Raw genomic sequence first — 24,993 nt, 5'->3', positions numbered from 1 at the left:
GTGACACAGAGAGAGGAAATAAGAATGAAAATGTTAGAGAATATGCACCAGAGAGTGGAGGACATCAGGAGAGAAGGAGAGGTAAAAAAGTAGCTTTCAGAAGAACCATGTATACCTTGTTACTAGACTATGAACTATTTGAAAGCAAGGGCTATGTTTATTTTATTTTAGTTTTTACCCTGTCTTGGGTCCCAATTACATGCTCCTCGGAGTCTGACAAAGCACCTGGCAGCCAGCACCTGGATCCAGCATCTGGATCAGCCACTACACTCTCACTTGCAGGTGTGGCTGTGACTAAACACAGGAAAAGGAAACCACCAGTGGTGGCGTGGGACAATTGTCTAGCAGTGGCTCTGACAGGCAGAAGTACCCTTTCTCCCAGCCACTGAGTCACTGTGTCCCCACACGGACACACTGTGACAGGTTCCACTCACAACATCCATAATGACGTGAGGTCACTCCCCCAACAAAGTGATAACCCCCAGAGAGAAGCTCTAAATCTTAGCATAGGAAAGGCCTCCCCAGTTTTTCATCCTCTACCCAGTGAGCAGATCAGGTACGTGCGTATTTTCCTGTCTCCCCTGGACTTGGTGTTCTACATGCACTGCTTTCCAGAATCCTCATGACAACCCTCTGGGAGGTTTAGTATTAGTTTATAGTTTACAGGTGAGGAAAATGAAATTCATAGAGGTTAAGTAACTCACCTAAGGTCAAACAACAATCAAATCTCAAGGCCAATGCCCTTTCCACCTACTTGAGGTGTAACATATGCACAGGCAGGTGGACATATCATAAGTGTACAGCTCCATCCATTTTCACAAACTGAGCACATTCATGTAACCAGCACCCAGATCAAGAAACAAGCCTCCTTGTACTCCTTTCTCATCACTCCTTCCCTTCTCACAACTCTGGGTCTTGCCCAGAATACTCTAACCTGCAGTAACTTTTCCTTCCATTGAATTCTTAGGCTCTTCCTATTTGTACTACCACCCATTTGGGATTTCCCAATAATCTCTTACAATGTCAACTATTTTTTCTTATAAGTATGTTGCCTCTCTAATTATGATTATCAGCTCTTTGGGGCCAGGATTTCATGCTTCTTTATATTGTCCTAGCATATCAGTATGAAGCAATTACTTCACAATGTATGTATTGATGATTATTTTCTGCTTTTTGTGTATCTGACACCATTTTCAGCACTTTACCCAGATTCTCTCATTTAATTCTTCCACAACCCAATGAGGTAGGCTCCTCTCCTCCCAGGGTATCCACTCTCCTGACTCCTAATACCATACATTTGTCTACTTGTTTTTGAACTTTATATAAATGAAATCATTCAGTATGTCCTCTTTCTATTTGTGAGCTTCTATCATTTTGTTACATTTGGTTTACTAACATGCATTTCTGTATTGTATTCAGTTATGCAAATATGACATGATTTATCCATTCTAGTGTCAATGAACAGCTAATAGTTTTTAGATTTGGGTAACTATGGCTGGTGCTTCTATGGATATTCTTATACATGCCTTTTTGTACATATACGCATACATTTTTCTTGGGTACATACCCAGGAGTGGAACTGCTCTGTCACTGGGTATGCCTGGGTGATTGGACCAGTTTACATTCTCATCTGCATTTTCAAGCATTTCAGAGTTCTAGTTGCTCCACATTCTTGCCAACACTTGATATTGTCTGCCATTTTTATTTTAGTTATGATTGTGGGTATGTAGTAGTGTCATACTGTAGCATTAACTGGGCTTTCCTAATGACTAATGAAGTTGTACACCTTTTCATATGTTTATTGGTCATTTGGATATCCTCTTTTCAACACTCTTGGCTATTGGGTGATCTGCTGTTTTGAGGAAGGTCCATTATATATTCTAGATATGATTTGTCAGATATATCTATTGCAAATATCTCCTCTCACAATGTGGCTTGCTTTAACTCTCTTAATAGTTATCTATTAATTAATAGTCTTAATTTTAATGTAGTCTAATTTATCACTTTCTTTCTTTCATTGTTAGTACTTTCTGGGTCTTGTTTAAGATGCATTTTGGGGGGACTGTCTCATTACAGACTAACTTGTAGGACTGTCAGGCAAATTTTCCTGCCCTCCTTTAGGCACATGAGCTAAAGTAAGCTACTGCAATTAGACTTTTTAGGACAATGAAAATGGTTGTCACTCCTTCATTAAGATGGTAGCCCTGGAAGAAACCATCTGCAAGTTCTTGTCAAAGACCCAAATGCTGTTCTAGCTCTTACCCTTTCTAAGTCTGGCTTTTCAGCTTAATTTTTCAGCTTTCCCTTCACTTTTGTGAGCATATCTTCCGTATCTCTCCTCCTTATTCTTCCAATAAGCTCTCCTTTTAAAAATTTCTAATTAGCCAGAGCCTGCTTCTGCTGCTTACAGCCAAAGAACACTGATTCCTTCATTCACTCTCTCTATATTAACATTCTCTCTCTGTTTTTTACATATATCACTAATCGCAAAAATACAGCTTGATCAGTTACACTTAAACAAGAAATTTCACCTTTTTGAAACTCAGTCCTCATCTTTTCATGACTGTGTATGATTTTGAAAAACTAAGAGCTTTCTGACATTCCAGATCTCGCTCTGCCTTGACATTCACCCCATTAGGGAAAACAATAGTATTTTCAACTCACTGGCTCTTAGGGAAATGAAGAAGGGAAAATCCAGCTAAATTTGGACATTCTCCAAATAAAGCAGACAATAAAAAAGGTACACTGGGGCATTAACTCCTTAACAAATTATCAAGCCAAGACAGCTTTGCAGCTGTGCCTAAGCAAGATAATTACTATCTTTTCTAACTGGTAGCTTAATAATAAACACTGATAATTTAAATGGAAGAACAAACAATACTTTGCATGGAATATTATTTAAATAAGGAGCACTTCTAAAAATCAAATTTATGCTGAATAGCCAGCCAGCATGGGGGAGAAGATGACAATCTACAGGAACAGTTATAACTGGAAGTGTGTTTAGGGAATCATCTCAATGACATCTCAGACCTTTCATATTTCACAAAATATGAGCACAGGCCAACATTAACAAGAGATTAAAAAAGACAAACAAAAAAAATTATACCTCCAAATGAGTCTAAGATAGCAAGTTGTATACATACCACAAGGTACAATTACAACATTAGGCATTTTAGGAGTATATCTTTTGGAAGAGTTTTCAGAATCTGCATCATTTTCTTCAGCATGACCTAAGTGGTGGTCAATCTTTATTCTTTGAGATTGACTGCATTTGATTTCTCAAAACAGCCATAACTAACTTGGAGTCAATGCTGGTGAGTAAATTTCTTTAAATATATATCCTATTTTTAAAAAGGGACAACACACCATAGCACTTAAGGGCATGAACTTTGGAGTTAGAGAAACCTGGATTCTAACTGACATTTGCTGGTGTATGACAGCTTCCTTGTCTCAATTTCCTTATACATAAGAAAGGACTTACAGTCTATCTGACTGCTGTGGTTGGTAAATGAGACAATGTATCTGGAGCTATTATATCTTAAGCTTTTATTATTTTGACTAAGGAAAGGGCATGGTTTTTGTCTGTTGAATGCAGATTGGTTCTGAAACGACTTACCCAACAGAAGTTTACAAGTTTTAGGTATCATCATCCTTAGTGAGGGACAAGACTTGACTGTCTCTGGATTTATGACATCCAGCTCAGTTCCAGAAGTTATTTTTAAAAGGACTCTAAGCAGACAGAACACAATCACAGAGTCCAAGTAGGAATGTTGGGGCATTATTCATAGATGTGCCTCTTGGTGTTGGACAAGGCCTAGCCACTTATGCTGTAATTCTGAATCCATCCCTAGCAGCCTGGGAGTTACAGGGGCCATGAAGAGAGGGTAGCTTTGGTGCAGAGAAAAGTGAAAGAACTGTGGGAACCAGAAATTCTCAAGGGAAACCAGATTCACCCAAAGAACTCATAGCCATTCATACTGAGGGACTGTGGGAGGATCAAGGAGAGAAAGGCTGCATCTTCAAGATTCAGAAGGGCTGGTTTCTGGGGTAGTGTTGGCCAGGTTGGACAAGCTGGTCTCATGGCAGAGCTTTATTTGGTTCAAAAACTGGATTAACAACCTTTCCTTGGTATTTGCCTAAAACCTAGCTCTACCCTGCTTCTGTGGGAACAGAAACACCCCAAAAATCTGCTTACCTTGATCCCTGAGCCTCAGTGTCCTTATCAACAAAATGAGGAAAATCACCCCTACCTTACCATACTATCCAAGTTAAATGAGAGCACATGAAAAGCATTGATTACGGTGTCCGGCACATAGCAGTTGCTTAAAAAAAAATAGATACTATTATTGGCTTTAAACAAAAAAGGGGATGCCAGATGTTACATCCAAACTGTTAAAAAGATAATACTCAGTAGACTGAAAGAAAAATTGGATAGGTCTTATTAGAGAGAGGACTGAACAATTCCATAATTTGCTGAATCTTGGTTTGAACAACTGCTATTATATCTTGAATGTATACTTTCTCCAAATACTTTCTCTGTAACTTCTTGTTTATCTACCTGTAACAATTTTACTTAGTTAACTGAATAAAAAATCTATTCATAAATATCCAAGTCTTGTGCTCTGTGATCTGACCTTTCCTTGGACTTGCAGAGGTAGAGGATGAGGTCCCATTATGAATTATTCCTACATGGACCATGCATGGAGCTCAGGGATCTGAATCTGTTTTGATCATGACTGTGTATCTAAGGGCACAGAGTATGTGGGGGAGGTTGACCTTCAGAGGGGAAAAACAGGAACTACTCATTCTGTCATCATGGCTTCTTCAACATAATAGATGTGCATTTCCTACAGAGAGTCAGGGATAATGTGCTGACAGGAAGGCACTGGGTCAAAGGTGTCATTATCTCATTTGAGAATCCTTCATACAGATGACCAACCTTGCTCCCAAATTGTTTTGTGTCCACACTGCAAAAGCAATAAACCACAAGACCATGTACGGAGGACCCTGAATTGGGCTGGAAGACCTGTCCTTCTGCTACTCAGAGATTTTAATATCCCTGGGCCTCAATTTCCACATCTATAAAGTGAGGGGGTTGCATTAGATGACCCTGAATTTGTCCAGTCTTTAAAACCCTGTAATTCCTTTTTTTAAACCCTGTAATTCTTTAAAACACTATAACCATTTTATTTTGAAAGACAACAGTGTAAGCCACCCTACTTTCACCAGAATGGATTCAAAGTAAGACAGTCCTTTGATGAGACACAAAGGAAAGAATGATAAAATGTAAATTCATGTTAAAGGTGTACAAATACAGACAACACCACCCTGCAGTCCCTGCCGGAGAATGGCCTGCTCCTGGCGTGATGGGCCTGCTTGTCTCGACTCCTCCTCTCTCACCACCTATGGTAATGATAGAACAGCATCTGTGAACCTTCAGATGGGTCATTTAACTCCAACTTATGAACTGTCAAGACTAACCACAGCTGCAGACAGATAGGGCACCTCTTCCCCACTTATTGTGGTCAACATGTGAGTGGCAGGCAGCCTCAGGACACAGTGGGGAAGCTTAAGTTACATTGGACTAAGAAGTCAGATGGGCCTCCGAATAGCTGAGTGTCTGGGTGTTATTCATGAGCTAATCACAGCTCACATTTATTGAGTGCTCACTATATGATAGGCTTAAAGTCATGTGCTTTACATACATTATTGCATTTAATGATTACTAGTCACCTCTACTTTGTGGGCCAGGAAACTAGGGCTACAGAAGCTCAGGGTCCTGGCCATGCTCCCAGGCCCCACTATATTGACAACTCTTTCACAGCTGGAGATGGACAGGAAATCTCCTGTTTCCTTTCCCTGGGCCTTCTTTCCAAGTCCAGTGATTTACATTCCTTCCTCTCAAGCCTGGAAGTCGGCAGAGACTAGAGAGGTCGGAGAGTTTCATACCTGGCCTGCTCTTTGACTTTCTAAAAGTGTTTCCCTCTAAGCATCAAATGGTTTGACAGTCACTCTGTCTTCCATGATCAGAACAACTGGTACCACTGCTACACTGTTCTGTGTCTGTTCTGTGTTAGGTATTAGTTCATATGGTACGTCTGACCTAGGATTTGAGCTGAACAGCAAATGCACTTAATGGACTTGGCAAACGGGAAAGTGAGCCTAGAACTTACCACTTTCTGGAAGACAGAGCTGAATTTGTATTCTTTTTTGTATTGCACCTAGTTTTTGTATCCAGCAGCAGGTGAAGAAGTAATATGGGATAGTAGTAAGAGCAACGGCATAGGAAAGAATAGAATATGGGCATAGGTTTCCATACCCCCATTCTTGCCCAGCCATGTCTACTCTGTTCTCCTCTCTCCACACCAGAAGAGAAGCCTGATATTGACAAGGACCAAATGTCAAGGGTTGTTTCTAATTGGGAGGGGCAAAAGAAAAAGTTAATATATATTATACTAAAAACAATAATAATTTTTAAATTATGTGCCAGGCACTGTGCAAAACAACTTCTTAGACAATCTTACTTGCTTCTCACAAGATTCCTCTGAGAGAGATATTATTAACTCCATATGAAGATGAAGAAAATGAGCAACAGAGAGGTTAAACAGCACACCCAAGTTGAACAGTTAGGAAGTGGCGAAGCGGAGAGTTAAAAGATATACCACTGGAAACAAAGGGATTTGCTTTGTAAAGAATTTTGTTAAAGTGTTGTTTATTCCTGACAGGTCTCAAAAGAGACAAATTCTTAGAAAACCAAGAGACTGCTTATAGCTGACCTTTTCTGAAACTAATTCACTAGGGGAACAACAAATAGCAAAGTACCATAACCCCACATACTATTCTTGTTGTGTATATTTTATAAATAAAGGAGTGGCCAATTAATATTGCCCAGCAAGACACATGAGACTTATGGCTGGCTCCTTTTAAACCCATCAGTTATTTCCTAGTCTTCAGCCAGCATGACAAAGCACACTGTCTCCACCTAATAGTGAATGAGCAGAATGGACGTAGTGTGTTTGCGCGGGAGGATTTGTGCGGTGTAGGCACAAAGCCCACAAGCACACCTTACATGCTTGGCTAAAATTCCTTTGTTCCCATAAAGAGAGATTATGTGATTGCTTTAGTCATTCTGCTCTTCCTGGAATGGTTTTGGGAGCTATACAGATTGGTTAGGGTTTGACTTCTGACCTAAGAGCACCCACAGACCCAGAAACTCTGTGGGGGGGACAACTCTGAAGGGAAAACCATTCTTTGCCATGAAAGCTGAACTCTTAGGGAGAGGAGCCAGAGGTGACTCTGCCCTTCTCACCTGCCCCTACTCTCTATCTGTACCTTTCTCAAGATAAATTGAGGCCACTTTGACTTTTTGAAGCTAGAGATTTTATGCTGCCCACAGACACTTAACTTAATGAGTAAAGCTTCCCTAAGCCACTCCCCCACAAACTAGGAGCTCAGCGAGACAAAAGGAAGGTGTACTGCCTAATGAAATCAGCTTTTTTGTGCCTCCTGTACTTGGCTGATGAATATCCATCACACCTCCAACCTAAGGAATCTTGCTCTTCCCTCCTGGTAGGGTCTAGACTAGGCTCGTTGGTTAAAATCAAATTGCCCCTTGCTGTTTAAATGTGTAATGGCTCCCCCTGGTTTCATAATGCATTTGCCTGGATTGATCACAGCTCTACTGGTTTACAGGAACCTGCTAATCCCTTTGAAAATTGATACCTTTCTGGTTTAAAATATAAAGCAAAGGATTTCTGGAATCCAGTCAACTTTTTGTGTTTTTATAATTACCTTTTGGTTACAAACTCTTTGTGCCATTACTCAACACTTCAGGTAATAATTTTATTTAAAAACCATGTCCTTGTTTGTAAAGCCTGACAGTCAAAAAAAAGACACAGGCAAAATAATTAAAAAGACATAACCCCATGTTCTCACTACTCTACTCTCTCCCCCTCCTCATAGCTTTCTTCCTCTCTCCCTCCCATTCTTTCCTTCTTTTTTTTCCCCATCACTTGCATTCTATATGCTATCTCCATAATCTCCTTCCAGGGCCTTACTTCATTTCACAGATTCTGTCACAAAAGACAAATCAGCCCAATCACAGAAAATTAAAACCTATCTAATAATCAGATCAATGACAGGAATGAGGGTTTCCTGTTTAAATTTCTTGCAGTATATTTTGGGTGTCAGGTGAGATGGTAGAGAAGAGAAACAGGGATAGTGAATCTGAAGAACATTAAGGGCAAAGACTGTGATATAATCACCTTTGCACCTCTGTAAAGCTGAATGCAGCACTGTCAGTCATTCGACAAAGACTTATTGAGTGATTCCTATATGCAGAATCAATGTTGAATAAAAAAGATTGGGTGCTTGCCTCACAGAGTCCTCAGTCTCATGATGGGAGAGAAAATTGATTAAAAAAAAAAAAAGAGTGAGATGCCGAAGTCATCCTGAGAAAGACAACATATCTGGGGGCATTACACTACCTGACCTCAAGCTATATTGCAAAGATACAGTAATCAAAATAGTATGGCAGTGGCACAAGAACAGATCCATGGATCAGTGGAATAAAATAAAGAGCTCAGATATAAACCCACACATATATGGTCAATTAACATATAATAAAGGAGCCATAAATATACAACGGGGGATAGACTGCCTCTTCAACAACTGTTGTTGGGAAAACTGGACAGCTATATGCAAGAGAATGAAACTGGGTTAGTGTCTAACTCCATACACAAAAGTAAACTCAAAATGGGTCAAAGACTTGAAGGTAAGAAATAAAACTATAAAACTCTAAGAAGAAAACATAGGCAAAAATCTCTTGAACATAAGTAAGAACAATTTTTTCCTGGACACATCTCCTTGGCATGTGTCCCAAATAAGGGAAACAAAATAAAAAATGAACAAATGGGCCTATATCAAACTAAAACCCTTCTGTACAGCAAAGGACACCCTTAGCAGAATGAAAAGGCATCCTATAGTGTGGGAGAATATATTCGTAATTCATAACTCTTCTGATAAGGGGTTAACACCCAAAGTGTATAAAGAACTCATGAGCCTCAACACCCAAAAAACAAATAACTCAATTAAAAAATGGGCAGAGGACTTGAACAGACACTTCTCCAAAGAAGAACTATAGTAGATGGCCAATAGGCACATTAAAAGATGCTCCACATTGCTAATCATTAAGGAAATGCAAATCAAAACCACAATGAGATATCACCTCACACCAGTCAGAATGGCCACTATCCAAAAGACAAGAAATAACAATGTAAATTGGCACAACTGCTATGGAAAGCAGTATGGAGGTTCCTCCAAAAAAAAAAATTGAAAAACCATTCAATCCAGTAATTCCACTTCCAGAAATTTACCCAAAGAAAACAAAATCCCTGATTCCAAAAGATATATGTACCCCTATTATCACTGCATTATTTACAATAGCCAAGGTATGGATGGAAGCAACCAAAGTGTCTGTCCATAGATGAATGAAAAAGACGTGGTACATATACACAATGGAATATTACTCTAGAAAAAAGAAATCCTGCCATTGCAACAATGTGGATGGACCTAGAGGGTACTATGCGAAGTGAAATGATGCTAGTGGAGAAAGACAAATACCTATGATTTTACTTATTGTGGAATATAAAAACAAAGCAAAACAGAATGAACAAACCAGCAGTAGACCATAGACACTGAGAAGAGAATAGTGGTTACCATGAGGGAGGAGGAGGGGTGGGTATGGGGTAGGGGGATAAAGGGGCACAAAAATTCTCCATCATATTATAACTTAGCCACAGGGACAGTAGTGCAGCATGGAGAATATAGTCAATGATTCTGTAACATCTTTCTAGGTGAGGACTTAATAATATGGGTAACCGTTGAACCACTGTGTTGTATATTTGAAGCCAATATAAAATTGTATATCAATATACTTCAATGAAAAGAAAAAAAAGAGAGAGAGTTACAAATTGTGGTAAGTGTGATGAAGGAAAAGAACACACTTATCAGGGAACACATGGCTGGGGAGTCCTGATTTAGTCGGGGATGAGGGGCTTCCCTGAGGAAGCAACAGTGAGGCAGAGCTCAACAGTAAGAGTTAACCGAGTTGCAGATTTTAAGACGTCCAACAAAGCAAAGGATTTTCTACTTTTAAAAAACTGGAGTACCATTTTTTGTGTGTGTGGGAGAGATATGGAAAAAATCCTAGAAATGTCATCCAAGCCTTTCATTTTACATGTAGTGGAATTAAAATCCCCATGTGAGCTGCCCAAGGCCACTCCTGGCTATGACTAGACCCCAGGCTCTTGGCTTATGGCCCAGAGTTCTCTGGATGACACTCCAACAAGAAGAGCAGCTTCAGTGGCCACAATGGACTTAGCAGCAGTGATGATGGGACTCTGAGATATGAAGATCAAGGGCTAATTCCATTTTCAAATGGCATTTAACAGGTTGGGGATAAAAAGGTTCTAAAAATGGAACTTAAATAAAAGAACAGGGCTCCACACATTCAGGTATTTTGACCAAAAGGTACTGTGAACCAGCAACGAGGAGTGAGTCAAGCAGATTTCCCCATCTGCATGCAAAGTTAGCACAAGATATAGAAGTAATACCACCACTCTGGCAATGTGTTAAGTCAATTCAGAGTGATATTAAACATCTACCGATTTCATCCACTGGCTCAGCAAGAACCACACTTAGCCCTCAGCTCTGATGTCACCACACCTCAGTAACAGGCTGAGCATTTTCTCAGGGCATGGGAAGCCTCCCGGGAAGTTAAGACCACCTGGGCCACTCTCCTCAGCAGCTTCCCCATTTTCTTTCCTCTTTAAAACACTGTTACACCACGTAAACGCTAACACCTCCATCTCTTATTTGCTTGTCCTTCCTTCTCAGGAAACTAGGCAGGTACGGAGTTGATTAGAAGGACTGGTGAATGCAGAGAGGAAAAAACCTACATTCTGGTCCATTCTGGCATCTCCAAACTTAGAAGTGAACATGGACAATAATCCAAGAGCTTAACTATCACTCTATTTATTAAGAAATGATAGTAAGAGAAAGCTTTCCAAATGCTGCCAGGGGGCGTCTCTCAGAAGAGAGGCATCATTAACCAGGGGGAAAAAAAGATGCTCCTGATTGCCAATTAAACCTCAATTCCTTCTCCATCTCACACCTCTTCAGGGAACAAAAGATTAGAAATGTCCTTCCAATCAAAACAAGATCAGTCTCCGCCTTTCCATGAGTCTAAGCCCCTGCTTTGTGTTTGCCTTCTTTGTCTCTGCAAACAGGCTGCTTCATTGAAACATCATAGAAAAAAATAAAAGTGGTCCCCCAGCCAATAAAGTTGCCTGCATGCAGGCATTTCCAACGTAGGCAGACAACAATGCCAGCAGAATTCTCAACCTGTTGCTATAGTAGCAGAAAGAATGTGATTCAGCAGCTCTGCTGAGATCCCTATCCAAACCCCTCCAGCTCCAGTTAAGAGAACATTAACCCTTCACTGCCCTTTCTCAGGGGTAGAAACACCTGGGAAGGATCCTAAAATTTGCTAGAAGCTGGATATTGTAATCTTACCATTCATACCCTTATGCATTCATCCGATAGCTATTTATTTAGATTCTGTTACGCTGGCTTCTAGGTTTTCAGAGATAAACAATGCAGATACAACCATTGGCACTGAGCAAGAAAGAGAAGTAGGACTTTATATTATTGCTCAAATAACAGTATTTTATGTAACATCAGTGTTATTTGGGAGACTCATGAGGTTTTCAGCAAAGCCATCACCAGAAATGGAAACAACCTATCCAAGATAACCAGCTTATACATTAATTATAGCAAACCATATATACTTGAAGCTACTGCAATTATCTGATTGTTTGCATGTGTTCATTTGACAAAACTACCACTAGAAATGCCTGCTCTAATCATATCATGCCTCCTGCAAAGCATTACTTTAAATGAGTTGCTTAATCAAGTCAGTTTTTCACATGAAATAGAAATATCATTGTTTGTCAGAAAACCATTGCAAGAATTGCTCAAGAGTCACCAGGTAACAGAAATGGGAGGTGAGGAATCAGAAAATACACGACAGAAGTAGTCACAAGGAACCTGGGAGAACTTCTAAACAGTCCCCACACCAATTTGTTTTGGTGGTCAAGACAGTAACAAAAGCAACCTCAGGAAATAGAATTTAGAAGTGACCTATAATCCATCTGACTTTCTCTAACATTGTGGTGTGGAAATCTTATATTATTGAACACCTCTGCTAGGTGCCCTTGTTTCCTGTGGACCATAAGTACTAGGAGGGTGGGGTTTCTTAGGAGGATAAATCAGCAAGTAATGATACCATCATATGCTTTCTGTGAAGCAAGTCAGCGTCTGACTGCCATGTGGAAGCTGAGAAGCCAAGAGGACAGGTTGCTAATCTCGGTGGGACCACAGATGTGGTCTCAGGGATGTCACATAATCCTTTGTATCTCAGTTTCCTTAGAGGTAAATTTGACACACCACACAGATCCAGTGGCACAGAAGGATCAACAGCAACACTCATAAATCAATGGCCTCGAATAAAGTAGTCCGTTATTATTCTCAGTAATACTATAATGCATGGTTTCTACCCTTGAGCATCATCGCTGGCTTCCTAGCTCAACCAGAGGCATAGGCCACAAGCCTTTCATGAAATGAATCAGGGAACCATGGGCCATCAGGAAGGCATGTTCACCCAAATTTCAACCACTGCAATGTTGGGCTAGGGTTTGGGAAAAGGTCTCCAATGTTCAGACTAGCTAGAAACAGGTTTCTTTTTGCCTCAGAAGGAAGTGATGATAGCAAAGGAATGTTGTGTGATCTAAAGTAACAACTCCACTTCAAAAAATGCCCATCCTGGAAGCAGTCAGCAGATGACCAAGCCCAGTGACCCACATCCTTTACATCATGGAAGACAGAGTGAGGACAGAAACCGAGGCATTCTGTTGGCATTCCAGTGCAATCTCTGTACCTCTCAAGTCTGAGGTACTTGTCCGAATTCTTTTCCCTTTAAAATTCCATCAGATAAATCATAGTAGCAAAGAAGCTGACACTCACTTGCACACGACAAGGAACAGGCTAGTTCCAGAAGATGGCACTTTGTGTCCCGTGGTTACTCCTGGGATCCAGCTAGGACTTCACCAGCTTTTCCAAGCAGGAAAAACTACAACTCCCTCCCATGCTCTTCCCCTAACAGCCCCAATTCTTCACTCCTCTCAGTACCCATGTCCTTTGCCACACGACTGCCATTTTTCCATGCAGATACGTATTTCCCTACCCTGTGATAATGGACTTGACTATGTGACTTGCTTTGACCAACAGGATATTAACAGATAATATGGCACAATCAGAAGCTTGAAAAACGCTTGTTCAGTGTGGCTTGGGCTCTTGTATCTCTGCCATCACCAGGAGAAGAACATGACTAAATTAACAGCCAGTCCCAGGGGGAAGGATGAGGAACATGTGGAATAAAGCTACCACCAACTGAGCCTAAAAAAAGATCAACTGATTCTCCCCACCCCAACTTTCAGACACAGGGATTAATAAAAGCATATTGTATGCCACTGAGATTTTATGGCGGTTCTAGTGCAGCATTACTGTTGCAACAAGTGATACACCCATCATAGTAAAAGTTCACCTATAGTTGAAGGGTTAACAGTTTTGTTTTCTTAATACATAACAAGTAATGGATATTTGATTTGTTTTACCCCCATTAGACTATAAGGCCCTCAAAGCAGGGTCCTATTACATCCCAATGCCTAAGATTTATTCATGGACTCCATACCATGTTCTAAATCCCAGGTGATACAATAGTAAACAATACACAACTGCAGGCACCAATCTGCACCTGTGGATTTTTTCCCACCTAAGGTCAGGTCAATGTGCTTTTGTCCAAAGGTAATCACATATGAAGTTTACTTATGCAGCTGGAAGTATGCCAAGTAAGAAATGAACTCTGAACCACCTGAGTGTTAATTGCCCAAGTACAGTTGAACTGGAATCACGGCATCTTTCAATAATGGAAGGAACTGACAAGACCACTGGATTACTGGTTTTCAACCCTAGCCAATCACCAGAGCTTTCTAAATTACAGATTCCTAGACCCCATTTATGGATATTTTGTTGAATATACTCTGGCACAAGGCCTAGGTATCTATGTTGTTAGAAAGGTTTCAAAGTAATGCTGATGATCATAAAAATAGGGAACACCTCCACCTAACAGAAGCCCTCCATCCAATGATTGAATCTCCTATGCTGAGTTGCACTAAGCATTTGTGATGACATTAACAGCCTCCAAAATGAATACAGAGACACCATCTCCAGGTGACCACATGTACCCATAACAAACCACATCAAAACTCAGTAGCTGAAAACAATAAGCACTGATTACTGTTCATGAATCTATGGTACTGGACTAGTTTGGTGATCTCAGCTGGACTAACTCAGGGGTCTCTCAGGTCAGCTGGCTGGTGCAGGACTGCCTCACATGCATCTGGTGTCAGAGTGCAGCACCATAGCTTGGCAAGGGTCTCCAGGCCACAGCAAGCAAGTCCAGAAGTGTCCATATGGTGACCAAGTGGGATTCCAAGGGGGCAAGCGGAAGTGCTCGAGGCCTCTTGAGACCTAGGTTGGGGGTCAGCATGCAATCACACCTTTACTTCTGCACATCTATTGGCCCAAGTAAGCTATGAGGCCAACCCCAGATGTAGGAGCTGAGGAAACAGACTTTACCTCTTCATAAAAAGAGCTACAGAGTCATATCTCAAGGGACTAGATTCAAAAAGGAGAATAATTGTAAGCCATTACATAACAGAAGAGGAGGAAACCATCACCTCTAGCCAAATGTGACTTCTAAGTGTGGACCAGTTTTCACCCTGATCTCAACAAGTTATAAAATCCTCAGGTTGAAGTGTCGTCTGATATTCCTCATGTCTACTCCTGTGTGCACACACACATTGTACTTAATCCTCAAATTCTCTGTCTCAAACCAAAGCAAAAGAAATCTGTTTACTCTCAGCCCTACTTTATATTATCCTTCGAGGTTTTTACAGATGGTGTGACGGATATGACAAGCTTATGAAGATGAGTTCAGGGCAGGTCCCTCTGTGATGTCTCTTCCTGGCTTTGGATGTGCCTACAGGTGAAGTGTGAACTGAATGATTGGAGGGCTACATCCTCCAACGACCCCACAGCATTCACATGAGGAGCAGCAATGTGTAAGAAACATCACAGGGAAGACATAACACACAAGACCAGCACACAGCCCTGAGGAGCGGGAACTGGAGCTCGCTGAAGACTGCAGGCAGAGGCTAATTATATTTTAGCCACCAGCTGCTGGCTGAGCCTCTTAGCTCCACGCCCCTGCTTTGCTCCCCCTTACCCGAACTGTGACCACTTAGGAAATGCACTGAAACTGCAGTGACTAAATCCACAACTCTTTTCCCTGACCCAGGCCCTACAGCGCATGCAGCCTGGCTTGGATGCAGCAGTTATCACAGCATCCCTGCAATGAAGGTGCTGCTTTTTGTTTTTAGAAAAACCACCATGACCTTTTGGTTAGCTCCACTCAAATTCTCTAAACACCTGCCTCTGAGGTTTGGAACCACAGTGGGTGGTAGAGAAAAGAATTCCAGGAACCAGAAAACGCAGGATGGCAGAGAAGTTGCCAAGGCTACGCAGGGCCTGGAGGCTCATGGGAGGAGAAAGTGTACACTGCTCATATGCAAGCCTGTCTGAAATGCATAGCTGGATTCCCATGTATATGGCCAGTTTTCAGTCTGCTTGGTAGGATCACTGCTTAAAAGATAAGCAACAGGAGTGGATGAAGAACACAGAGAAAAAATTATTTAAATGCTGAATTAATCATGAAGGCTCAGTAAAGCCAAATTCAAGAAGATACTGCCTTCAATGAGAACTGGGTCTTGGAGCAAGTAGGTTTGGTAGGATGGTTAAGTTTTTATGCTCTAGCATGTAGTGTTCAAGGTGCAAATGCCTATGAGGGCAAGAATGGCTCTCAGTGCTGTTAAGTCCCTGGGTGGCTTGGAGTGGCATCGTTTTTTTTTTAATTGTAACTGAAAAGGGTCACTAATTTAAACCTCACAACTCCAGGTACAATCATCATAATGGTTGCCACCCCCTTCTCTTGCTCACCTGGTGGCAACAAAATAAGTGGCATTTTTGGATCATCTTCTAACAAGCTGACTGGGCTGCAATCTGTGCTTCTGATTAATTAGCCAAGGGGAAACCACAGCTATGAGAAAGCTACTATCATTATCACCATGGGAACACTGATAATGACACTCATGAAGAAGTACTGATTTCTCTTCAGCCAAAGACATACCGTACGTACTCTCCTTAAACTTCATGAAGAGGGGTGTGTGATCTACAGGGGTTCTCATCCTGTCTGTGCCCTTCCCCACTTCAACACACACAGCTACTTCATACCCTTCTTGGAACAATTTAGGGTTACTATTTCCTGCAGCTCTAAAAACTTAGATATGTTACACATAGGTTGCTCCTTATAGAGAATCCTTAAGTTACCTGCACAGCAAGAAAGAGCCTGTGCTGGGTTTGCAGAGACACCTGGGCACAAGCCAAACCTCCCCATGTGTTGTGGAAATGCCTCTGGTTTGCGCAGTTTCTATCGGTATCCTATGCCATTCTCCTATAAAACCCCTCAGCTCAGCATCGTCACACCGAATGCAGTCACCATGTGATATCTCCTGGCTGTTAGAACAGGGCCATCTCAAACATCCTGGAGGGGTGTAGTAACACGTTAACTTACCCGTAGCCGTATCTTTCCTATAACATTTTTCTTGAAATCTCCACAGGTATTAAAGTTTGGGCTAGGCCAGGATCCAGAGGCTGCAGTTTTATTCCTTCACATGCCAGTTCCATCAACCGCTTGTGTTCGGAATAAATATCTGAAGCTCAGAAGCCTGGTAACAATGCAGAACTTGATGGCTCTGAATGACTCTCACCCACCGCAACTGAGGGAGACGTCCTCGGAGCCGCAAGCCAAAAACCCTGCTTCCCAGGCCCTTCCATTTGCCTCCCAACCCTCCTGTCAAAGAATTCTCAGCACACTCTACAAAGATCTGTTTTCTTCCTTAAATACCATATGAATCCCACATTAAGCATCTAACTTTTTTCTTCCCGGAGCACCACAGACTTAATTCGGTACTTCCGCTGTCACATAATATTTAATTAGACCAGTTTATCTTTTAACTCGTTTACTCAAACCCCTCTGCGGGCAGCTGTCTCTCAACACTTGACATTTTTAAAATAGGTTTTTCTGTGTGCTTGTTTTGTTTTGACACAAAACATAGTCTTGATCTATTATGGCAACAATTAAGCTACTTTTCAATTAATCAGAGGTGACGCTCTATTAAAATGGCCACAATCCTTACCACTTTCCTTGCTTCACAACCTATTTGGTAAGCAATGTCTTTCTCTTTTTTTTTTTTTTTTTTCCTACAGGGCCAAGAGGATAAATTGTACAGACCAGAGACAATTAGTATCTTAAGTTTGGTTTCAAGGCTAGGCTATCGGGTTACAAGTTCTAACAAACCCTGCTGGGAAGACATTTGTCTTGGGACCACTGAGAACTAACCAATCAACCAAACAAAACACCTTCAATTCTATCAGAAATGCTTCCATTTAAACACAATGAAAAAGAAAAGCCAGCACCACAGCTAATGAGAATTAAGTGATCAGGCGCCAGCAGTCCTTACCCTCGGGAGCAGAGGCCCCCTCCGGACCCTCGCCAGGTGGGGAGGGGTCCGGGACGTGGGTGCAGGTAGAGGTAAGCTCCGTGCATGCTTGAACAGGACTCACCGCCGTCTGCCAGCCTGTCTGCCGCTCTGTCCTCTCGTCTGGGTGGGAAGGGCCAAAATAGAAAAAAAATTGTGCAGGTTACTCACTGGCCCTCCCAGGCGGGCACACCCAAGAGGAGGGAGAGGCAAGACGCAGACTGGGAGATTCCTCAGAGGCTGGGCCTGAGATTTGGCTTCTGATTCCTTTTGTTAATACTTCCTGAACTTTAAACTCAATCTGCACAGGCAGGGAGGGTAGTTTGCGGAGGCAAACAGCAGCTGAGTAATTAGAATCCAAGAGCTTAATGCAAAGGTTAGTTTGAAAAGGCAGTGCTCTAGTGCACATATTTTTTAATTTAAGTGTGAAATTTGCATCCACTGTGTGTGAGCACTCACACTGACACAAGAAATGACAGTAAGGGGCAACCTTGGTGCAGGGGCCTGGAATGGCCTGGAGCAGACAAACCTGGATGTGATGCAGACAGTGAATTTCTCTGTATTTTTAGAGAACATTTCTCTGTATTTAAAAGCTCTAAGGTTTTATAGAAACAGGATTCCCAATAGTCTCTCAGAGTCCATGAACCTTGCCTTGTACAAGAGGCATGTTCTTTAAGTAGGCATCTGGAAATCAAGATTTTAGAAATGAATTCACATTGAAAATGCAAGCATTTGTGACAAATTCTGAAATGAAGCCTTCCAAAAATAAGGGATCCTTCAATAACTGTCTGTTTTGGTAAGTGTGGATGTTTATGACTAAGGTACAACCACAGTACAGTAGCTGGAGACAGACAGATGGAGCCAAAGGTATGCAGGAGGGAACTAACACCTATTAGAACCACTACGGACCAGGTACTGATCTCCTTTAACCCTAAAAATGCCCTTAGGAGGACGGGATGTTCTTCCTCTTTCTCCGTGAGCCCACTGAGACCGAGAGGTTAGGGAACTCAGCCAGCTAGTGAATGGAAGACCAGGATCTGGACCCAGGTGTGCCTGAATCAAAGACCCAATTATAACTGCACCATACCACCAGGTATGTCACCCACCATTCCTGAAGAAATATTCACCTTCCTTCCACTTGCAGTTGACCTAAGGCTAGGTCACTTTTTTCTTAAAATTTTTATAACAGTTCCAAAACTATATTCCATGGAATATAATTCTGCAGGATATTAATAGGTATAATAAAGGTTAAAAAATGTACATACAGGTTTCTTTCCTGTGGTTTCTCACATCCTTCATGATACTAGTGTGTTATGAATCTCTAAGCTGATGATGGAGCTTGCTGCATCCTTTGGGATGTGATTACAGAATGAGGGCAGACGCTCATGAATGGGCTCAGTGCTCCTACAGGGAGATCCCACAGAGCTGTCTGGCCCCTTCTGCAGGAGGACTCAAAGGGAAGCCTTCCAGCTGGGACAGGGCCCTTCCCTGACCACGTCCACACCCTGACCTCAGACTTCCAGACTCCAGAACTACAAGAAATAAATTTCTGTAACTTATAAGTCACCCAGTCGGTAATATTGTATTAGAGCAGCCTGAATGAAGTAAGATACCTTCCTTTTTCTTTTATTTTTTTAACTTTTTTACTTGTTAAAAAAAAATCATGACAAAAAATTTCAAACAGTATATCAGAGGATAAAATAGAAAGTAAACATCTACCTATTCTCTAACAACCAATCCCATTCCCCAGAGGTAACCACTAGGAATTTCTTATGTATCTGCTTCAGAAATTTTTACGCATGTATAAAACATACAGGATTATCCTTTTTAAAAAACACAACTGGTATTAAAGCATACTCATGTGTTATTTGGCATTTAAAAAAAAAAAGCCTAATGACATAGTTGAGATTTTCCATATCAGCATACAGAATTATTACTGACAAGTCAGAGTTAAGAAAAGTGAAAGATAGGTCTGCACTATGGTATTGCTGCTTTATAAAGGGATCCCAATGTGGATCATCCCCTATGTGAGTCACAGTATGCCTCGTGACGCAGTGTAGAATGCCTGGCTTCCCTTGCCGGCCCTGCGTAAACTCCCTACCTGACACTCATGTACAGGATGGGGAGGCCCTAAAACCCACCTCATATCACAGGTTATTGTGAGGATCAGTGACAATGATGACGACAAGGACATCTCAGCCACAACTTACTGAGAATCTACTCTGTGCTAGATACTGTTCTTAATTATTTGAATATATTTGTATTGCTCTCAACAACCCTGTGAAGCAGATGTTACTACTAGCCCCATTTTACAGACTCAGAGAGCCATCACAGAGTCCATGCCCAGCCTAGAAATGCTTGCTCTTATACCAACAAAGTAAACATGATGTCAGCAACCCTATCTTTCCCACCATGTACTCCTCAAATTGGCACTATAGAGTGAATCCCATTTTCCCTTAGTAACAATATTGGAAGTTCTATTACCAAACTTCACCTTGGCTTTCTATAAAGACCAGATATAATAAATAACAGCTTGTAAAAACAGAGGTACAACAAACCTCATAATCATTTAAAATAGTAAAATGAGATTTTGAGATATTTCGCTCCTGGAATCCCTCCTTTTTACTGATCAGTGAAATAATATCCAGAAAATATATGAGTCCTCTCTAAGGGTATATATCTTGTTACACTGTCTCAGTCATGAAACAGTTTTTAAATGGGCATACAATTGAACCCCATGTGATTATACAAGGTACACTACCATATAGCTATAGGTATATACAGAAATACTGCATCACAGATCTGACATAACATTCATCCATAAGTTAGAACAAGCACAGAACATTTAATGAGAAGTAGCTTCCCCTGCTTCTTAGAATTTAAAAGGTCATTTGAAGAGTGTTCTGACAGACTCATTTCTCTTAGAAAACCTGTTTAGGGATAATGTGAATCATGACCTTCTTATTCTTCTGATACAATGACCTGTTAAAAAAAATAGAGGCCTTCAAAATTAGTCCACTGGGTTCTTTCCCCCATAACAGAGTTGCATAAGCATCTCCATAGTTTGAGACATTTCACAGGGGTCCTTAGCTTTGACCTGATACTCCTGCCAAGCTCTCTTTCTTTTTCTTCTTTTTGCTCCATCCACCTTCCCAAGAGAGGAAAGAATTGAAGGTGAGGTAAGTCACAGAAGGAAGACTGAGAAAAGAGAGGAAGACAGGCTCATATTCCCTTAGGGTAGTCATCACTGAATGAATGCTTTAAGGCATTTTGCTCTAAGGGTAAAAAAAAAAAAAGCAGAAAATCTAACTCTTTCCCTCCTCCAACTTTGACTCTCAGCCCATCTTAGACTATAATTTTCAGCACAGTGCCTAGAAGATGGAAGGACCTTATCCCTTTTTGCGGGTATTTGTTCCCCATCCTGCCCTCTATTTTGTCATAGTTTTCATGTCCAGTCACATGTTCTTCTCAATTACATTTACCAATGAGCATACCTCTAAAAGAAGTCCACACCGAGCATAGGCAGCACAGCCCTGCTTGGACACTTGCACACATCTCAAACACATAAAGGGTCCCTCCGGCTGCTCTGCCATCTGGAGTCAGAGAGAAACAGCAGTGCTTGATGGCATCCAACTTAGGGCTGGTTCTACCAATGCTCTGGTAAAGGCACAAGTTAGAGGTCCAACTTCTGGGTCTCTTGAGTGGAGACAATATCATCTACCCACAAGGCTGTGATTGAAGATTCACTGAAGGAAGTATGTAAAATGCTCTGTCGATAGCAGGGTAGTGCACAAATTCCAGGTAGTGACTATTGCTGCTCTGGTTCTCTCAGTGTGTTGGAGGTGAAGTATGATAATTCCTTTAAAAGAGAAACCAAGTTGTTTCTGTTCCTCATGACCCCAGGGTCCATGGCCTACTCAGCTGCTGTTTCCAAGACAGATCCATCAGAATGCTCACCAGCAGGTGGGCACAATTCTGGTAGAAATGGGCAGGCTTTTTTCATTGGACACAGACCTTTTCCTCCATTCCTCTTGCTTCATCAGACTTTCTGAACGACTTCCTTTAAGGCATAATTATGAAACTATTTTTAAACCTTCCATTAAAGAAAATTTCAAACAAATATAAAAATGGAGAGAATGGAGTAACAAACTTCCACACAGACATCGCTTCAACAATTAGCAATTCATTCAAATCTAGTCTCACCTATATCCTTACCCACTCTGGATTATTTTGAAGCAAATTCCCAGCATCATATCATTTCATCCGTTAACCTTTTTGCATGTATGACTGACTACAAGATAAGATTCTGTTTGTAAGCATAACCAAAATATTGTTACATTCAAAATGAACTATAATTACTTAATATCCAGTATTATATTTTTCCAAATGTCTCAAAGACATTTTTTTACAGCGTGTTCAAATCAAGCCTACAATTGGTTAATGTTGTCTTTTATATTCTAAAGCTTCTTTATCCATCTTTATTTTTTCTTGCAATTTATTAAAGAACCTAGTTCTTTAGTCATGTAGATTGCCCTGCAGCACATTTTGATGATGGTGTGATTTAACATATTCCTCTGCCCTCTTTATTGCCTGTGAATTCACAGATCTAGAGGCTCGTTCAAATTCATACTTGGTTTTTGCATGGATTAGTTGATAGGTGGTCTTGTGTACTTCCATCAGGAGGCAACTCAGCTATGATTACCTTCGGTTTTGTGCACTTAGTGGCCATTGAGAATCAGTACCTAGGTATCACTCAAAGGCACTGGAAAATGGTGATTTTCTCTATTATTTCTTCATTTATTAATCAGGATGCTATTATTACTAAAGATGTATATTTGCCAAAATGAAAGCATATAATTCTCACTTTTGTTTTTGTCCTGGAGGTGTTAATGTTGGGTGATATATCAATTCCTTTCTATCTATGTATTTCATTAAACTCTATTATGCTGCAATGATTATTTAGCTTAAATTTTTCAAAACTACTCAATTAGATTTCTAAGTAAAACAACTGGGAACTACTACTCAGAAGCCATCAAAGAAATGGTAGAGAAGGGCTGGTCCACAGTACATCATTCAGATTCAAACTTGATTCTGTTACGCATAAGCTCTATGCCTTTGGTCAAAGTTTCTGACTGAAGTTTTCTTGTGGGGATAAATAAAATGGGGATAATAATGTCTACCTTGTGGCTTTAGTGAGGATTCCTGATAAAGGGTGTATGAGCCTGTTGCAGTGTCTGAAATAAAGTACATACTCAGTAAATTGTAGTTATTTCTAACGCCACTATTGTCTCGCTCAAAGCTGGCACAGTACACGGCAAACAACAGTTGCTCAATAAATGTTGGCTGAATACAGAAATTGTTGATTCACTTTGCTTTGTCTCAATCTGAGAATGGCTTTAATATTTCAAGATGCTGGATATACAGAAATAAAATCTCTGCTCATGGACTTATATTTAATTATATGTAAGAATGGAAAAAGGCATTTCTTGCCCCCAGGTTAATCATCCCGGTTGGCTATTTTGAAAGTAAGTACTATCAGCAATCCACAGGGTGGAGACAAGAGAGGGGAAAATGATCAACTCAACTTCAGCACCAAGACATGAGGAGACATCAATGTTCACCAAAGAAAAATTTGTAAGTACTGTTGTTACATTTGGCTTGGCCTACGTGCACTGAGGACTCACCCAGTGTAATGACTTGAACTGTGTCCCGCAAAAAGGTAAGTCGAAGTCCTGACCCCCAGAACCTGTGAATATGACCTTATTTGTAGGCAGTCTTTGCAGATGTAACCAAGTAAGCTGAAGTCATACTGCATTAGGGTGAGCTCTAAATCCAAACTCTAGTAACTTTAAAAGAAAGGACATGAAGACACAGAGATACACAGGAAAGAAGACAGGGTGAAGATGGAGTCAGAGATGGGAGAACTGCAGTTCTAAGTTGAGAAATGCCAAGGATTGCCAGCAGCCCCCAGAAGCTAGAAAAGGCAAAGAAGGATTCTGCCCTACAGACTTCTGAGGGAGCGTGACCCTACTGACACACTGATTTAGAACTTCTAACTTCCAGAACTGCGAGTGAATAAATTTATCTAGCTTTAGGCCACCCAGTTTGTGGTAATTTGTTAGGGCAGCCCTATAAAATGAATACACCCAGTGATTCCAGACCAAAGGTCTGGACCAGTCACCCTACCTGTACTTTAAACTGTCTAGTGGGAAAGAGAGGAAAGGAGGGGGGAATCCTAGAGAGGAGAACCTGACTCAGTTTTATTTCATCTTTTATCGACAAGCCTATGGCTGTCTCTTCAAAGCTATGCAAGTACCAACAAGGAAGCCTGCCTCACCTGAAAAGCAGGTAGGAAGAAGCTGCTGAGCTGGTTGGCGCTGATGCCTTGGGAACGAGAATGTTCTTTGTGCAGTTTGGCCACAGGGCAAGGGGAAATGTCACCATCATCCAAGCGTGGTTGGGTAAGCGCTCTACTCCAGGCACCCACCTTTCCATCTTGTTGTGTCTCGCAAAGGCTCTGTGGTCTAATGGACATGCCCCTGAGCACTGCCCTGGCTGCCTAACCCTCTGAGCCTCAGCACGCCAGCCCACCTCGCACTGGAAGAAGTCAGCACAGTGATGCAGTGCAGAGCCTGGCGCTGCTGTTCAGCACTCTATACAAAGCTGTGCTCTGGTGTCTGTAATAGAAAATAGTGGTGGGGGCCAACACAAATATTCACTAAGCCCCTGTGAGTGCCAGGCACTGGGCTGGACACTGGACAGACTAAGAAGGAGCTGCCATCTTTGATAAGTAATTGTGCTAGGGATGTGGGATTAGGGATGGCTTTTTTTTTTTTCCTTAAAATGTCTTGCAATGTTACAATAATGTTTTCTAATGAAGTACTTAAAATTAAAACTCCAACTTTTAAAAAAGATGTGGGAAAAGCTGCCATATGCATTTATTAAGTATGTGTGTGTGTCTGTATATATATATGTATGTATACACTTTTTAACAACATTGTTAAATGTGGTTAAGAGACAACACCAGGCACTTCATTGTTTCTTCATGACTGCCTTGCATGCTTTCAATACTTGCTGGGAGCAACAAGAATAAATCAGCCACTTAATCTTTGGAAATGTGGATAGGAGTATTATATGACAGACATTGTGCTAAAAGTTCTTTACATCTGCTCTCTTATTTATTCTCCTCAGAGGCTCTACCAGGCAGTACTAACCC

At 41.2% G+C, this 24,993-nt stretch overlaps 1 protein-coding gene across 9 annotated transcripts in view; it reads right to left on the bottom strand.

Annotated features, from left to right (window-relative positions):
- The window catches only part of STON2 (stonin 2), a 154,978-nt gene that overhangs the window by 34,141 nt on the left and 95,844 nt on the right, over positions 1-24,993 (bottom strand). For 7 of the 9 annotated variants that reach the window (XR_012133731.1, XR_012133732.1, XR_012133733.1 and 4 more), the window contains one exon: positions 17,760-17,900. The exons of the other annotated variants lie outside the window; for them this stretch is intronic. Coding sequence is in view for 2 of the 7 variants with exons in the window: in XM_037017932.2 (XP_036873827.2) it covers positions 17,760-17,900 (141 nt within the window). In the remaining 5 variants the exon portion in view is untranslated. The remainder of the gene's footprint in view (positions 1-17,759; positions 17,901-24,993) is intronic. 9 annotated transcript variants of the gene reach the window in all.

This window comes from Manis javanica, chromosome 8, assembly GCF_040802235.1.
Source record: "Manis javanica isolate MJ-LG chromosome 8, MJ_LKY, whole genome shotgun sequence".
Lineage (NCBI taxonomy): Eukaryota > Metazoa > Chordata > Mammalia > Pholidota > Manidae > Manis > Manis javanica.
The sequence above is the reverse complement of the archived record's forward strand: the minus strand, read 5'-3'. Positions and strand labels throughout refer to the sequence as shown.